Below are 18854 nucleotides of genomic sequence, written 5' to 3'. Positions count from 1 at the left end.
TAAGTAAATAATTCCACAAAAAAAAAAAAGTAGCCTACTGAAAGACATTTATTTTTTTCAATAGATTGTTCATTTTAGATGTTTATGTCAGCATTGGAGCCAAAGCAACTCCAAAGCCATATTAAAGTAGGATTTTCACTTATATTTCAGTCTTACAGAAGTCAGTTTGGTCTTTATTTCTAAAAACAAAAACTTTAAATGTCAGCAGTGCCATCAGAAGCCAAAAGTCTGAGCTTTGCATGAATGCATACGACTGACCGAGACAGCTTTCCCTGCAGGGATAGGGTTGCCAGTGCCCTTTGGAATATGTAATACCAGTCTCATCTTTGCACAGCATGTATAGTCATCAGGCCATTGACTTTGACCCCTGGCTGTTGGTAGATTAACTTCATCAAGTTCCTCCGACCCTCACAGAGAAGGTCACAGAGACGTCCTGCAGTCTTTTCAAGAAGATACAGTATATCTGGGCTCTCATGTCTGCTGTAGAGATATTCTCCATCAGGACATCTATGCGAGATCGGATCTATGGTCCTTATCACTTCCCGTCTCAATGTGGTGCTTTCAATTTAATGGCTAAATTTAGAAAACGGATCGCTAATGGACAGGACACAAATCCTAGATTTCTAAATAAGTCTCAAGGGCTGGTGTATGTGTGCATATAAGCAGAGGGTGTTTGTTTTCTCTGTATTCTCTGGTGTAGTGTTTGTTGCACAGCCATGGTTCACCTCTTAAGTCAAAGCAGGAAGAAGCTCCAAGGCCAGGTCTGAAGAGGTTTACAACCTTCACTAAATTCTTCCCTGTGGGTGAAATCATGTGAAAGCTGCTTAGGCAGATTATCCCTGCCTCGATGGCAGCTGGCAGCGAGATCTTTGGGAGGGCACCTGACTCAATACTGGTGATGACGCAACAGCAGCCTTCTTCCAATCCTCCATGAACTTTAGCCCCCGGAGGGAAACGTGCATCTTGTGGCCTAAAGCAGGCAGGAACTAAATCAGGAGATCAGACACACACACACACACACACACACACACACACACACACACACACACACACACACATCACACTAATCAAGTGGTCCAATTACAGAAGAAATTTAGCAAGATAATAAATTAATTTGTCGATGAATGTGTTTTAGATTGTGTAAACCATGTTTAACCTTACATTTTACTCAACTCATATTTTGACATATTATTGACAACATTCTAATATATTTACTTGTCACGGATAGGATGCTGTTTCCCTTGATTGTTTTCCATCACCAACCTTGTGTTTAGTTCAATTTATATTTATATATATATATATATATATATATATTTATATTTATTTATTTATTTATTTTTTATTTTTATTTATTTTTTTTTTTTTTAAGCATTAACAATGCCCGAAAAGTAAACCATATCATAAAAGACAACCGGTGTGAATACACTGTCCAGCTCCAGCTCTCTGCCAGCTTCCAGGTATAAGAATATTATCTATGTTGACCCAACTGTACTGCATTTTGTCCATAATGTAGTCCGTTATAAGATGTGAAAACTCTTGATTTATCTGTGGCAGCTGCTTTTGGCCATTTTAAATCTGGGGAAGTTAATTTTGGCCATGTGTGCTCAAATGTGTCAGGCTGTCAAGCTGGTCATTTACACTTAAATCAAGTCCAGGTACAAGTAGAAGAACTGTCTCCTAAGTTTATTCCAATGAGATCTCAGGTGCGCCGTCGCATCATGAAAACACAACGCTCCAATGAAATCCATATCCTATCACACTCAGCCAACGAGGCTAGTATTATTAAAAATGAATACTTCACACGGGAGCCTTTGCCAGGTGGAACCGAAGACGAGAATATCAGCAGCAGACAGTTTGTTTTCAGCAGAGGTAAACTATGGTTCTTGGAGCTTTTGGAATACTCTTTACTCTTAAAAAAACCCTACAATTTCAGGGGCCATTACACAACCCACAAAGCTAAATATACCAAACGCCACTATCTAGACGACAGCTGTGGTCTTTGATTTGAAAAGTAAAGAAGAATATGGAAGTAAAAACAGAGAAATGCAAAGATGAATCACTGTCTCATTCCTGGCAGGCAAGATAAGTACACAATAGAAGAGACATAACTGGCTAATATTTATGGAGTCTAGGTTCATATTTCAATGCATGAGTTTTTTCATTGTTTATGACCTTTTAATCTGTTCTTAGTCCATCGTTTTTAGGACAAAATCAGCAACAATTGTGACTTATCATTTTGTCAGTTTAACAAAGTATAAAGCTGCCAGGATCCAACAGGACAAGAAAAGTGACCCAGGCGTACAAAGACATTTACAAAACCATAATGGTAATTAAAACTATTATAGAACAGTTCACTATTTATACATAATAAGCTATAATACAGCCTATTTACGTACAAGTGATTTTCATTGAAAGTCTATGTACATTACTGAAAATGTGAATAATTGTTGATGATGTTCTGGTCTACAGTCAAAAATTAAATGCTTAGTGAAAGCCCCACATGAGCGCTTTCATGTGATCTATGACAGAATCCAACCAGATACATTAAAAATAACATTGATTTAATACGAGTAATCACTTTATGAATGATGGAGAGAAACGTCAGCAACTCTCTGTCAAGAGAATTGAAGAGTAATTGTAGAAATGTCAGCAGCTGAAATGTGGTGAGTTCTGGTTTTTCTCATCCCGTCTTTCTTCGGGGTTGCACGGTCTTATTTTAAATGTCGGGAATCAATCACCGTGGTCTTCTGTTTTGTTTCATTCAGCTGATTTATGGGGGACTACCAAGCTTTGATAAATTAACAATGAATAAAGCAATGTATTGAAACGGTCAATAACTGTCTGAGCTTTTTGTCATATTTAACTGTGTAATGGATATGATCATAAATCATATGAGGATCTAGAGCACATTACTGGCAACCATCTCCGCAAAGAATGCAGAGTCTTCATATAAACTGAAGGCAAAGTAATGATTTTTTTCATGAATGTTTTGAATGTGGAAACAGGTGAAAATCTCATCAGAGACGAGAAAAAAAAAAAAGGAAAAATCAAACGGAGGTTGGATTTGCACCAAAAACCTCATATCTACCCATGAATATCTAACATAGGAGTTGTCTAATTCTAAATAAAAGATGAAAATGTAATTCTTTATGCTCCTAAAAAGGTGTAAAACTGAGTAAGTCAGGGATTGAGAAATCATACAAAGTAGCCTACATCCACCACTGACTACGCTGCTTAAACCAGAACACATCCCATCTCACAAGGGCCGCTATACCTTTGATGAAGTCTACACATTGCAGCCGATACTTGGCCGGCACCGAGCTCCTAAAATAGAAGGCAGTTCCAGATAGGTGGGCTGGGAGGCAAAAGCGAGAGAAAGTGGGAGAGTGGGACGCAAGATAGTGTAACAAAAAGGAATAGAGGACTGGTATTGTGTGTCTGCAATCTGCTGCATTTACTACTAATTCCCATGCAGTGGAAATGAGGCATGTGTGTGTGTGTGTGTGTGTGTGTGTGTGTGTGTGTGTGTGTGTGTGTGTGTGTGTGTGTGTGTGTGTGTGTGTGTGTGTGTGTGTGTGTGTGTGTGTGTGTGTGTGTGTGTGTGTGTGGTGACGTCAGTAAAAGGTGCTCTTGTCAGTCTGGTCTCTTCAGTAAAGGCCTATCATGTAATTCTTTTGAAAGTCTGACCATTAGTGGCCAAACAATCTTGTTAAATGGCTGTGACGGGCACTAACAGACTGAAACATGTCGATACAGTATCACACATTTTTAAAATAAAATAAGATAATCCTTTATTCGTCCCACAGCGGGGACATTTGCAGGATTACAGCAGCAAAGTGGACAGTGCAACAAGAGACATCAGTGCAACAAGAGACATCAGTGGTCACTGAAGGAGCTGCACAGTGCTGACAGTGTCTCCTGCCTGGGGTTTACAATATAGTGCAAGTAAAACACAACCACTGCAATGAGATCACCTTGAGTCCACGTAATAAAGCAGAACACAGAGGCCAATACATGTCTATACGCTGGAGTGGGCTGTAGAGAGTGGAGGCTTACCCAACAGAGTTATAAATAACTGGACGGCCCGGCACCTTAAGACGGTTTTGTCTGGATGGAGAGCGCTCAGAGTTCAATGTAACCTGACAACTTAATCCCTTGTAGAGAGAGGCAGGGCTGTCTGGGATTTCCAAGCTACTGTTGCTTATTAGCACTTAGAGAAGCACAGCATATACAGGTTCTTGTTTGGATACAGTTCAGCTTGTTGCATACCAACCATTCACTTAGAAACAAACACATTGTTCTGCTATACTTTCCTACTTACCCAAATTACAGTTTTCTTTTGCTTTTACAAAACTTCACACAGTCTCAGGGGGAGAGCTGAACAAAGCTCAACACAAGGAACAGCGTGTGGAAAGGAGAATAGCTGGTCCACCTTAAAAGGTCAGTCCACCTTAAGTGAGCCTAGGCTAAATTTGTCGCTAACTTTGGCCCAACTATAAACACACTTCACTGCTACGTCCGCAGCTAAAACATTAGGGTTATAACAATGAGTCTCAGATAGCACAGTCTGAAGTCAAGGAGACGCTCATTCTTTATAAAGCCTGCCTGTCAATTGCTTTAAGCTCAATAAACAGATATTTGACCAACATTTCTCCCTTTTGTCCAGGCCATTGACATTTTCCAAGACATGTGGACCTGCAATACATGTTTCTAACAGAAATCCTGCAGAAACTAAACAACAGAACAATCTAACTCGACCTACACCAAAAACTCTATATTGTAAAAACTGCCAAATTCACGTTCAAAACAGTGAATATGAGATATATAAATGCAAAATCACTGTAAATTGTATCTACATCTCAAAAGAAACAAAGTTCCATGAACAGGGAATAGGGACACCGAGGGCCTAATTTCATTCCTTGACTTTCACCTTACTCTCTATTCCTCAACAGCATAGAGGACTTCTTTTCTTCTCATGTGGATGAGAAGTTATGGCCAAATACAGAAGGCAGGGTTGGCTAGAACTGTTGTAATTCAATATACTTTACTTGCAGAGAGTAAGTTCAGAAGTTTGATACGACCATAAGACACTAGAGTGGCATCAACCAACCAATCCAACCAAAAGGATTGTACAGATATTACAATCTTTAATGCTTTTGTTCTGCTTACTGTGAATGTAGGCCGCCTCCAAGCTTCCTCTAATTTTACTCGAGTGAAAAAGTGGAAGCTGAACCCATCCTCTGGTGTCAGCCTTTGGCTGCATGCCCATGGCCAGAGGCAGCTTTCGGGGGTTTTAAGCAGGAGGGTTCAGCAACCAAGATCAGCTGTAACCAGTATTTTCTTTTCTTACAAGAAAATGTAAAATAAAGAAAGATAGACGGGAAGAAGGAACGATGGACGTAAAATGTCTTCCCTTTGACAAGATGGATTTAAGTCTGATATGTGATCCCGCAATTCTCACGTGATCTTGTGTATTAGTCAAGCGCCAAGCTGCACCCCTTCCTGGGGGACAGAAAACCTGAGATCCTATAGATGTCAATGTAATTTGACGTGGTAATTTTGACATGTGTGACGATGACCCAACAATTCTAATGACCTGTCCTTATCCGGACATCCAAACATATTTGACCGAAACGCCAGGTATCGTAGGCTAGTAGTGTTAATAGCCAACTGGCTAGGCTGAGATTTAGTTGGTACAGTCTGATGCCACAATGTGTATGACTGTACTGCAGCAGCCTCCCACTCAAGCAACGTTAGCTATCCATCAGTAGTAAAGTAGCTGTCACCAGCATCGTTCAGCGATTCACCACGCTGACAGTGAATATTCACGTATTTTATGTGCCTCAAATCTCGGTTAGCGACACAACAGCTTTTTCACTGTTTCTTAATGTGACAGCTCGACTGCTTCCCCGAAAAAGGGGCCACGGCCTTGGCGCTTTACGATGTGATGTCGGTCTGGCCTATATATATGCGTCTGCTCACCACATGCAGCACCCATGTGAGAGCAGTCTGACCTTTGAATTTAGCTGTATGAGACAACCTCGCTAGCATGGAAAAAGTGTGTGTGTGTGTGTCTGTGAGAGAGAGCATGTGTGTTTGCGTATCTGGGAGTGTCCGCCTCTCTGTGTGCATCTCACGCATGCTTGAGGAAATTGTCAATAGTTGCTCATGAAGACCAGGACCAGCTCAGCCCCGTCCTGCCCTCTGAGAGCACATGGTCCACGTTAAAGCAATCTCACCCAAGGGCGTGCTGGCCATCAGGTTCTTCAGTCAAAACGTCTGCCCGTTTCAGTTCGTCCTCAGAAAATGACATTGCATTTAAAATTCGGCTTCTGGCTGGATAATGTTCCCCGGGAGTGTTAGCAGAGACTTCCAAGTTCACTGGGTTTGTGTTCAGTCATGCAGAGTGTAACAGTGGACTGTGATACTGTAAGGCTGGGATTGATGCATTATTCACATAACTTGGTTTAGCTCCAGAGCTCCACATCAATACAGCCTTCTTTTAAAGCTGTATGGAGCACCACAAGGTGGTAAGTCAAAAATCAAACTAAATTGTGCAGGAGTCAATCTACAGGTTGCACATTTTACAAAGAGCAAGATGATGATTTATCCACTAGGTGTCCTGTAAGCAGTCTACATTTTGTCTGGTACGAAGCTCATTGTTGAGCCGAGTTGCTGGTGTGCTACATTATATCATTTGATATTTGATTATAGATGGCCCCCCCAACTGAGCCTTTTATAAGTTAAATATCACACTTTTCTGTGGCATCTTTCTGTAGCTTTATCCGTCTGCTTTTAAGCAGGTACCAGCCAGGTTAAGCGTATTGAGGTCAGACAGGATGGCCGCTGAACAGCACATGTTTAATCTGTTGGTTGGACCAGGTCAAGGGATTAGACCAGCTTGTTGGGGGAAATACTCAGGTCCATCCTGTCACTCTCTGCTGGCTGCACTTCAATCATATTCAATATCCGATTTCCCCCTCTCATATCCCCACTGCAGGCCCGGCAGAAAAGGTCAATACAGCGCAGTCACATAGCCTGATCACAGCGCACAACACAATGAGTAATGACGGTAGCACAGGCGGGATTTTATGATAGGGTGACTTCATGGCATTTCGTACTGGATAAACCAGATAGGAACAAAAGATACTGTTAGAGACAATGAAACCATCAGACAGAGTAATGTCATTACCGTAATTCTGCAGGTGGTTGAACAACAACTGCAATGCACGTCATGCAACTATTCTTCATTTCATATGCAATTAATTTTTATTACCATTTTATGTACAAAGCTAAATGGTACAGGGTTATATTAGTCATCAGCTGATGGGCATCAAAAGCTGAATTGATGCTAAATTAAAAACAGCCGAAGACATCAGGGCGTGTTAACGTGCTACTGGTGCAACAAGGCCGTAAAGGGCCTGATACTTAATGTTTTGACCTGTTAATTCTACATTTATTTGGCATTGGCACAAATGTTCTCATGAAAAATGTCTTAAATTCCTGTATACAGGCTTCTTTTGCATTTTGTTTGTCGTTCAGGTGGCAAACAAAAAGAGATCTGGATGTCTTAGTAGTGTCATGACCTCTAAATGCTAGAATTAAGTTTGTCTGTGTACAGGGCCGTTAGGTGCGTTAGGTAAATTGGCTCCATTAGCTCGCAGCATGGGCACAGACGGATTTGCCTTGTCTTTGTCAGTGTCTCATCAAAACTATACTGCAATTACCACGGACACCACCGATACCAGTGACACCTTACAGGCACCAGGATAAGTTCCAGCAACAGATATGTATTCTCTAACTTAAAATCTTGAACGATAAATCAAAAGGAGGCTAAACGATGCTTAAATAGGAGTGTATTAAGTGTCATAGTGGAGTCCTGCTGATGGGTAGTGGGCCAGATTATTTTAAAGTAATTTTGCTGCACTTGCGCACACGCGCGCACACACACACACACACACACACACACACACACACACACACACACACACACACACACACACACACACACACACACACACACACACACACACACACACACACACACCTTATAGAAGACACTTCTTACTACTTCCACTGATCCTTCACTTGTTCATCCAGCGATCCATGCATTTACATATAATTGTATGTGTGTGAGATGGCTTATCTTTAGGTGCCCAGTTCAATCCCAAAATATCCCCTTATAGCTGAATGGTACCCGCTGGGTAACCCAGCTCCTGAGACTGTGTAAGCGACCATGCTGTGCGACCCTGTGTGTATATTCACTTTATTCCATCTATTCCCCTCTTGTTGCACGTCACAGACCTGGGGGCACAGCAATCACCTTTGCATTAGTATGCGCTTAAGAAACCGGGAGCCGGTATGTACTGTACGAGTGTGTTTAAGTGGCGTGTGCATTTGCCCTTTGTCCTGGCTGCTATGTGTTCTGGTATGTAGCTAAAGGTCGGGGCCAGACGGAGAGCAGGACGACAGGGGCCCGGTCAGGGGGAGCTGTGAGCTGGGAAGAGTCGCAGAGCCAAAGGCCAGCAGCTCTGAAGAGAGAGAGGATTAGGACGGAGCCATGGATATCAGAGCAAAACAATGCAGATCCTTGTGCACAGGCTAAATGATTATTTCCTCTTGCATTCTATAGCCTGTAATCTGTTAGTGCACCATGTATATTTAATATCCCTCTACCGAGACTGAAGTAAAACGTGGGTGTAATTTAAGAGCAGCAACATCTCAGAAATGTGAGCTATGCCATTCCAGAAACTTCTCTCCTGTCATTAACTCACTGCATGCGTTCACAGGGCTCACGCACAAGCTGTTCCTGAGAATGCTGCAAGTCGAGATAGCTACAGCGCACACACACACACACACACACACACATCATGAGCCATGCGTCAGTCTTCCTTTTGGCCATAAGCGGTACTGCAGGGTCAAAAGTCTTCTGCCTCAGCGGTTTAGAGAACGGTGACTCTGACCTCTGACCTTTTCTGCTCAGGCAGTCTGCTTTACACACACTTCAGGGCTGTGTTTTGCTGGATGAATAGACTGGATTTACACAAGGAAGAGAGAATTAAGTAGTTATCACATGACCTAGATTGCATCAAGCTAAATATGGAAACACTAAGTGTTTAAAAAACTTCTTTTTTTTAATGTTAGGTTTGTTCCGAGAATAACTAGCAACAGAACAAATTATCATTGTCTTGTTGACTCACTGCAGAATTTGTAAGAAATGTTTGGGAGGCTGCCATTTGTTATGCAATCTTTCAGATCTGTGCCCTTGTTCTGCAAAGCCTACAAGGAAATTAGACTTAGAAATGTGTGCCTGTGGAACATTACCAGGGTTAGAAACAATACCATGAACACCTGCATGATCTGGTGATGAATACTGGATCAATTGAAGGACCGGCATATATAACCATTACTTTGTAGATACATTGTTTGGGAGCTTAGTCGAGCGAGCGATTGTTCAAATTCCACAGACATCTGTAACGTATGAATGAAAGTTGTGTGCACAGCTTTCCTCCATTTCGGTCTCTTTGATAAATAAGGCGCACACAGAGTTTAAAAAGTGGAAAGGAAGATCCAAATATGAAATCTTGAGCCTGGAGGATTTGACTGGCTTGATAGAACTGCTGCCATGTTGCTTATCCTTTTTAAATCTGTGGAGGAAATATGAGGGATGGACTGGAAACCTTCCACATTTCACTTCCTAATCTGGTGGAGTAGAAGAGTCAAAGGCATAACTGATTTATTTCTATTTTTTTTTAGTGACTGTAGAAGCAGTGTTACATCAAAAAGCCAGATTTTCAAAATTGGAAGAAAGTGACTTATGACTCTTTAGTTTTTGGATAATTTGATAGTACACATCTGTGCACCACATACTTACATTGCAATGGTGCAGGTAACAAAAAAAAACTGTTGCTGCAATTTCTATCAAAAGATTTTAAAAAACATTGCATCATTTATTCATTTAATGAGGGATGAATTTGTGCTTCATTGACATTAAATAAAGAACTGCATTATGTTGTGTTGCTGTTATTTTGTCCAATCTCTGATTCTTCTCCTGTTCAATACAGAATGGTGTAGCATCCATACATCAACATGACAATACTGCTGGATTACTTCTAGTAACAGACATTTATTACCGTATGCATGCTCAAATGACGGTTGAGTTGAGGAACGTTTCTTCACTGTTCCCGATAGTAAATTTATCACAAAGCAGTAAATATTAAAGAAAGTGTGTTCTGCATCTTCTCCCCCTACTTTTATTCAGAGACGGATTTTCTCCAGATTGTTCAGGAGCAAATTGACATTTCCAGAGCAGCCTCCGTGTTTTTCCTGATTAAAAATATATTTAAAAGACCAATGACCAGTCCAGCATATAGTGCGTCAATTCAAGAAGGGCTAATATTGATATGTAACCTAAGGAGAAAACTGCGAATCATCTATTATACAGTCAGAACCCTTAAAATTACATCTGTCTAAGTATTTAATCCACGGCCCTGCTAGACCAAAATAACGAAAGCAATAATTGTGCCAGGCTATCCCCAAACCAGCGAATGATCCAAAAACTTCAAACTGATTAAATAAAAAGAAGAATAAAAGACTTCCAAGCAAGACAACATAATTAATGTAAAGAGTGTTGGAAAGCATCTGTAGGTTGGAAGCCGTTTTCCTTTCAAAGTCAGAGCAGATGAAACCTCTGGCAAAATGTCTCCACTGATGTTAGGAATTCTGTTATATGCATTACTGATGTGTGAGTATGAGCGCTTGTGTGCGAGATCCACATTTCCAGCTGAGGATACAGCCGCGAGGCAGCACAGTGTGCACATGCCTGTGCTTCTCAGAGAGCACTCAGTCATTGTGTGTGTGCAGGAACAGGGCGTGGCTGACACTATGCAACGACACACGTATACAAACACAGAGGAGATGGTGCCTTGGTCTTAATCTGCGGATGTGCGTGCGTCAGTGCAGCGGTGTTGAAGTATTCACATCCTTTACTTTAATACAAGTAATAATAGTATAAGTCTTGCTCTCAAAAGTGTCCTTACAGCTGCTCAAGTAAACTTGTATGTTAAAGAGGTGGAGACAGATCCAAAGAATAGTATCACACTGTGTGCAGTCTTTGGTGCATTTTAGCATCTTTCAGCTCGTCGTTTTGGTTTTACGGCCCATCACTTCACTGTGTTGGTTCACTCTCAGCAATCAACCCGTTTCCAGCCGCAGCAGGCATTTAAAGAAAACTGATATACCCACTTTACTGCTCAGCACCAAACAACAGACAGACACACTTAGCGACTGGTGAACACAGTGGAGCATCTAGAAGTTAGAGTTAGATATCCCTCAGGAGTTGGTGGACGCCAAATGTGTTAATATGTAACAGTTTGCCAACACATTCTCATTTATTAGTCAGTTTTATTTCAGTTTCATGCAAAACATTTACATGGTTACAAGGCACCGCTATCAAATACAAAAATTGAAGAATGTTAAAAGTTGTTTTAAAGCTTGTCACACTGCCCTCATGTGGCAAAAAAAACAAACATTTAATGCAATTTAAAGTAAAAGCACTCATTGTTAGTTGGATTATGTTTATTGTCAATTTAACATGTATGCAGCATTTTCATGTTGTAGCAGGTCTAGGTGGTGCTAATTATTTTATCATTGTAGGTTTTACAAATTTAAATCAGGAAAATACATAGTGACTACATCTGCCAAATACATGTAGTGGTGTTGTCTTCCAACCTTGCACAGTGAGCCCCACACTGCTCTTACTGCATGTTCCTCTTCCTTTTAGATCTGCTCGGTCAGCTCTACACATCAGTCTGACAGGGAGAGAAAGATGGCTGCTCTCTGCACAAGCAGAAAAGGTTTACACATTCATAAACATTATGCTATGTGCGTATATGTTGTGCGTCATGGAAGGAGCCCTCCCTCAGTGGGTTATGTATATGAATGAATGGCTTCTACACAGCGAATGGCTCCTCCCCAGGAAATCCACCACTGTACTTTCCAAAAATAGAGTATGACTTGCTCAAAGTGGAACTAATGCATCAGAGACGGGTTGCCAGCAGCGCTAAATGTGACGGAGACCGGTGTGTACCTCCTGCTGGAAGGACTGCTTGTTGCTGAAGCTGCTCTCAAAGATGTGTGTGCATGCAATTCAGCAAACTGGCACATTCAATTCCCTAGGCCTAGGCTACAATGTACATACAGAAAATCCACATGCACGTACACACACACACACACACACACACAAACAAATGCAGCTAGACACGCACAGCCAGAGCAGTAGAGAGAAATGTAGGCGGTCTGACGCAAGCATTATGAGTCACTCTGACACAAAGCCCGAGTTAGAACACACACCATTGTCACAGTATTACCTCTCCGACAGGTTGAATTTATTGCTGCTCTCCCTCCACTCACTGATATGAAAACTGACTTGATGTGAAGACACGGACGACTTTAAAATCACCAAACCAGAACCTTATTCAGTCCAAACCTCATGAAATGTTCTTTCCGGTTTATATTACAGACAGGGGTCCCAACAACGATTACGTCGCACTTTTCCTCCTTTTAAACTCACAGATATGATAGTTATGTAAAAGGGTGTAACTATAGCAACACAAACCTGTCATCCAAGCACCCCACCATGTGACCAGTGTTTCCACGGTGAAGGAGAAAATATTTTACCTGTTTTTTTACTGTTATTTAATATAGGATCATTATTATTATAATAACGATGTTTCTCATGAAGCCAGCATCCCCTACCACCTCTGAGGAGTCACAATTTGTTGCGACTATTATAGATGAATTATTAAGTCGTATGAAGTTTATTTGTGTAGCCCAGTATTCCACATGAATGTCTCAAAAGGGGCTTCACACGTCCACATTGGCAGCACTTCCAAAATCAGGCCCAAAATGTTCAAGAAGACCAACTGCTGCTGCAGTACCGATCTCTTCCACAGGAGAGCGCAGCACCTCCTCATTGCCTGTGCTCGGAGAGCTGCCAAGTACATAGCAAGCTGTTGCCCAATCCTGTTTGTCACATCAGTGGGAAAGAAAAGGCTTACTTTATGGTACGTTTCAGCACTTTCCAAGGATAACAAGGTCCTTTTTGAATAGAGGCAAGACTGCAACCTTGCCTGATGATACATATTCCTCCACAGAGAAAGCACAAAGCTGTTAAGTTATACAATTGTGAGCACTGCCAATGGTGCAGTTATGGGGTTTTCTACTTGCGCAATTAGTACAGAATAAGGCATTAACACTGGGTAATGTTTTAGAATAATTGCCCCCTCAAACTGCTTGCAGACTTTGTTCGCAAACACAACAGGAGCCTTGGATTACACACACACACACACACACACACACACACACACACACACACACACACACACACACACACACACACACACACACACACACACACACACACACACACACACACACACACACACACACACACACACACACACACACACACACACACACACACACACACACACACACAGCCCAGATGGGAGACAGATGTTTAACAGACAAGGTCAAGGAGTCCATACAGGGATTGTCTCCTCCACCATTTCTCAGTATTCTCGGCATTGTTCAGATCACCACATCCACATAAGTCCAGGAAATTTCCTCTGGAATGGAAACCATGTCCTCCTCTCACAGACCTATTTGTGTTTCTTTTCTTCCCCTCAAACACTTTTATTCTGGTCTCGTGGTATATTCAACAGGGTTGGGAGTCAACCACACATACATTGACGTGCACACACACAAAAAACGAATTTAATCTTTCCAAAAAGACACAGGTCCTCGTCCTTTCAGGATGTTTCTGGGGTCCGGCAGTATTCAGAGAAAGTGCTGATGAGGACAAATACTCAAACCAGCAGAGAGATTATGAAACATGAGGAGGAGGAGAAGTCTCCAATCTCATTATCCCCACCGAAACTAATCCACCAGGAACACCTCCAAGTAATCCATACCCATGTAGTACCTCACACATCATTGTGACACACACACACAGATATTTATATACACATGCATGGTAGCATAAGGTGATCCACAGTAATAAACTAAAACAAAAAAGATGGCGGATATGCAGGATACAATGTTGCTGGGCTTGGAGGGAATCAAAAAAAACATCCTGCATGGAGGCACCGGAGACATCCCAAAACTCATCACTGGGGCAAAGGTATTTATTTACATGTTCTGATGAATTGCGTCTTTACGTTCACCTTTTGGACTGCTAACCAACTTAGCCGTCAACAGTTATAGACTAAGTGGTCTGAGTGCACAGCGATTTCACTATACAGCCCATTGGCTGTGTCGTAAATTAATCTAACTGAAGCAATTTTCAGAAAAATAACAAATTTATTGTCTGTACTTTGGAAAAATGGCTGAATGATTGAAAATGTGTCTCACAAAGCTAGTTTCAAATGTTCTAAATCTAATTAGAGGTGCGAATAGAAGTCAACATGCGCACTAATTATGCACAGCATCTTGAGCATGCAGACAAAAGAGCAAACCATTTTTTCTAGACGGTGGTTGCAGAGCATAAATGTCATGTAGACTCGATTTTAAGCATAACAGATGTGCTATTTGCTTCCGATACATGATCTAATAATGGGTTAATTCTGATGTGTTTGGTGTGTCTCCTCTTAATAAAACCCAAATTAAGAAGCAATGAGGAACAGTAAAGTGATTGGCCTGCTGAGACTATGATCTGTGACGGTTTGATGATGCATGGCTTCATTACTTTGAGATTTATGGATTTTATTTTCATTTATGTGCCAATTTGAAGCTATTGCAACTGTTATGAGGGGAGGCACATTCATGTAGTTGCAATTTCCCGGGGCAGACAATGTTATCTGAAAGTGTCTTCATTTATTTTCCCAACTTTCTGTCCACGCTGTATAGTTTTAACGAGCTAGCTTCGTGTAGCTCTTCTCTCTCCGTGTGGTTCTCCTTCTCTATGGTTCTTTTTACTCCAGGTGACGTTCCACTTCCGCACCCAGTTGTGCGATGATGAACGCACTGTGATAGATGACAGCAAAGTGGTGGGGACGCCCATGGAGATAGTGATCGGCAACATGTTTAAACTGGACATCTGGGAGACCCTGTTGTCTTCCATGAGGATTGGGGAGGTGGCTGAATTCTGGTGTGACACCATTGTGAGTGCTAAAAGAAGTGCCAGCTGCTTTGAGTGTTGCCTTGTTTTCCTTCTTGCTTGTTATTAAGCACCGTGCATCGTCTGTTCGTACAAATCCCTTCTGAGAAGTTAGACTGTTCACTTTATTCAGAACGACGTCACACTGCAGCTGTGGAAGTTACAGACCCTGCTTTTAGTAACAAGTGCTGTAAGTGCCCCACTTATACATTTAAAGCTCAAGCATACGGCAGAGTATAATGCCCCCCCCCCCTTGATTACTCTGCTCTTCGTGAAATAGAAAATGAACACAGATGTATCGAGAAGGGGTGCTCTTTTCAAAACTGGATCAACAGGCGATCTGAAGCAAAAACAATTATTGCATAACACTAATAATGATAAACGTGGTTTGCATTCATGAAAACTGCCTCAGGGACATTTGATTAACTTTCAGTTTAGTTTTACTTCACTATAATGAATGTGGTTTCTGTGTGACCTCCTCCTGTAATGAAATGTTGTCCCATAGACTATACTGATATATAGGCCCCTATACCAGAGACAGGTGTTATGAAGCAAACATACCTTCTCTGAATGTGTCGCTGAAGGTGTATCTTATGCAATCTATCATTTGTTCTTTCTGGTGTGAGAGTGCTCGTGTGTGTGTGTGTGTGTGTGTGTGTGTGTGTGTGTGTCAGAGACAGATGGGTTGAGGCATACTGTCATTAATCTGCAGCAGCCTCACTTTTCCCTAATCGGCTCCGATTCTGGCTGAATCAGCACTAGTGACTCGCCTCCTCTGATTAGATTTGATGGGGCTTAGAGCGTGTATTCACTCCTCTGTGAACAACATGGCTGCATCACACACACACACACACACACACCACTGGATATGTTGTGCAATGTCGCTTCCATCCAGTAGAGGGCAAACTTGCCCCGTTAGACTGAGGAGATGGACTAGAGATAATGTGAAACAACTCATTTGAATTACAATCAATCTTTAATCAGTTTGATGCAAGCTGCATCAGAATTCCTGTTTAGGGTAACCGCAGCAGGAGAAGTATGATCTATATCACCAAGGAAGTGCATAAGACAGAATTTGAAAGCGGCTTAAATATCGAAAGTCACCTTTAGTCTAATTCCATTTTATATTTTGACTGTTGCAATCCTCTCTCCACTCCAGCACACCGGCGTTTATCCACTTGTGGCGAAGAGTATGCGGCGCATTGCGGAGGGCAAAGACCCAGTGGACTGGCACATCCATACGTGTGGTATGGCCAACATGTTCGCCTACCACAGCCTCGGCTACGACGACCTGGATGAGCTGATGAAGGAACCAAAACCCCTCTACTTTGTCCTGGAGCTGATCCGGGTGAGAAAGAACAGAGTCGGACACACGGATTTGTGTGGATCTGTGTCAAAGGAAAGCTTTTACAAGAGAGAAGGTTGTTTTTTAAACAATGTGCGTGTTTGGTAGGTGCAGCAGCCGAGTGAGTATAACAGGGAGACGTGGGCTTTGAGCGATGAGGAGAGGCTGAAGGTGGTCCCCGTGCTGCATGGCCAGGGCAACAAGCTCTACAAACAAGGACACTACCAGGAGGCCACACAAAAGTACAAGGAGGCCATCATCTGCATCAAGAACGTTCAGACGAAGGTACATCGAATCATTGCGTCTATAAAACAGTACGTATAGACATGGATCTAAACCACTTTCCTCTTCAGGAGAAAGCATGGGAGGTCCCGTGGCTGAAGCTGGAGAAGATGGCCAACACCTTAACGCTCAACTACTGCCAGTGTCTACTCCGCATGGAAGAATACTACGAGGCCATCGAGCACACCAGCGACATCATCAACCAGCACCCAGGTTTGGCACCGACAAGAGACCGGTGCGACGTGTGCGACTCAGGCGGCAACCTCCAGTTCTGGAAAGTGAAGCCAATGCGGGAGAGTCTTAAACCAGCATCTAACGAGTCAGATTACATGGAAGGCCATGAGAAAATGACCTTACTTATCACTCGATTTATTACCCGAGTAAACATTGTAAATAAGAGTTTATGGTTTCAATTACTAGTTTAAGTCCTCTGCAACGCCGCATGATGTTCATTTAGTAAATTATGGTCCCATTTAGAGTAAAATAGACCACAAAGCAGGGTGTGGTTTAGGGCGGGGCTACCTTGTGATTGACAGGTTGCCAGCCTGGACGTTGTCAATGTTTTTGTCTTACAACTTTAACCCTTTCACATTGCGTTTTCAGCTAATGAAAGTTAATTCTAACATCTTGGTGGCTAAACATGCGATTCGGGACAAGCTATACTGCCTGTGACCCTATTCGGTTTCCTTAAAACAAAGGGTGACGTCATGGTGACTACGTCCACTTACTATATACAGATGGTGTGCTTCTACCATGGTGGAGTGAGGGGTCCATAAAGTAAAAAAAAAAAAAGGTTTTACCAAGTACAATATCCCATTCCGGCCGGTTGATTTATTGTAAAAGTCAAGGGGAGATCCTTGACTTTGAGAAATACCCTATATGTGTACGTGTTCATAAGTAAAAGACATAAAATTATTACATTTTTGCAGATATTTCACATCAGTTAAGAACATCGAGGATACACTCTTTGTCTTGTTGACCAGAGCTGCTGACAAACATGCTTGTATTTGGCCTCCAGGTGATTTTAAGGCCTACTACCTGCGAGGGAAGGCCCACGCGGAAGTGTGGAACGAGGCGGAGGCTCGGCAGGACTTCAGCAGGGTGCTGGACCTGGACCCCGGCATGAAGAAGGCCGTCAAGAGGGAGCTGGCTGTGCTGAACATGCGCATGGAGGAGAAGAACCAGGAGGACAGGAACAAGTACAAAGGCATGTTTTGACAGGAGACTGACGCAGAGGTTTGAGGACCGGAGAAGCCACGAGCTAAAGAAGAGCAACGTTGGTAAATCACAAATCTCCACACTTCAATTTTGCCTTTAACCCACTCCCTGCATTGACTTTCACAGGTTCATTAAATCAGGAAGTTATAAGCCCCTCCCTTTCTGCTTGTCTTTCCATTTCCTCCGAACAATGAGTGAGACAACCTATTAAATTAAGGACGTTTCACTCTTATAATCTCACTTAAGGTGAAGCTTGCAAGGCGTTTGCTTTGGTTCATGGACAAGAAATCCAGGGAATGTGTAAATATTCACAGTATTGAGAATAAAAATAATATGCGATAACAGCCCAAAAAGATATGCATCAATGTAACGCATATAGACAGATGTGGAGATGTAAATGTAATGCGGGTGCAGGTTTGTTTATTAGTATGCAGAGAGGTAGATGTGAAGATCGATAGCCTACCACTCACATGGTTGTATGCAAAACACGTATCTGGAGATTGCACCCGCTTACTTAGCATAAATACTTTAATCAAGATGAAACTGCTAGTCTGGCTCTGTCCAACACCATTATAACATGCAAGCTTCAGATGTGCTGGTAGGTGGATTTTGCATTAATTTGGACAGAGCCATGCTAGCCGTTTCCCCTCATTTCCAGTGTTTATGCTAAGCTACTTAGTTACATATTCACCACTCAGACACTAGGAGTATACATCTTCTGATACAACTCTAGGAAAAGAAGCGCATAAGCCCCAAAATGTTGAACTATTCCTTTGCTATTGTTGTGATTTGTAATATTGTTTTTGGTATATTTTCTCATCATGTATAGAAAACAAATTGTCCATTATTGTA

General features: G+C 42.0%; 1 protein-coding gene across 1 annotated transcript; it reads left to right on the top strand.

The window, feature by feature from the left end:
* Positions 1-14077: 14077 nt before the first annotated feature.
* On the top strand, positions 14078-18002 carry aipl1 (aryl hydrocarbon receptor interacting protein-like 1; the record flags this gene model as incomplete). The annotated part of the gene is made up of 6 exons (XM_079165944.1): positions 14078-14182; positions 14982-15161; positions 16317-16505; positions 16611-16787; positions 16856-16997; positions 17803-18002. The coding sequence occupies 6 exons, from the start codon at positions 14078-14080 to the stop codon at positions 18000-18002; spliced, it is 993 nt and encodes a 330-aa protein (XP_079022070.1).
* Between the last annotated feature and the right edge of the window lie 852 nt (positions 18003-18854).

This window comes from Pholis gunnellus (genome assembly GCF_910591455.1).
Source record: "Pholis gunnellus genome assembly, chromosome: 9".
NCBI classification, from domain to species: domain Eukaryota; kingdom Metazoa; phylum Chordata; class Actinopteri; order Perciformes; family Pholidae; genus Pholis; species Pholis gunnellus.
This window is presented reverse-complemented; position numbering and strand designations above follow the sequence as displayed.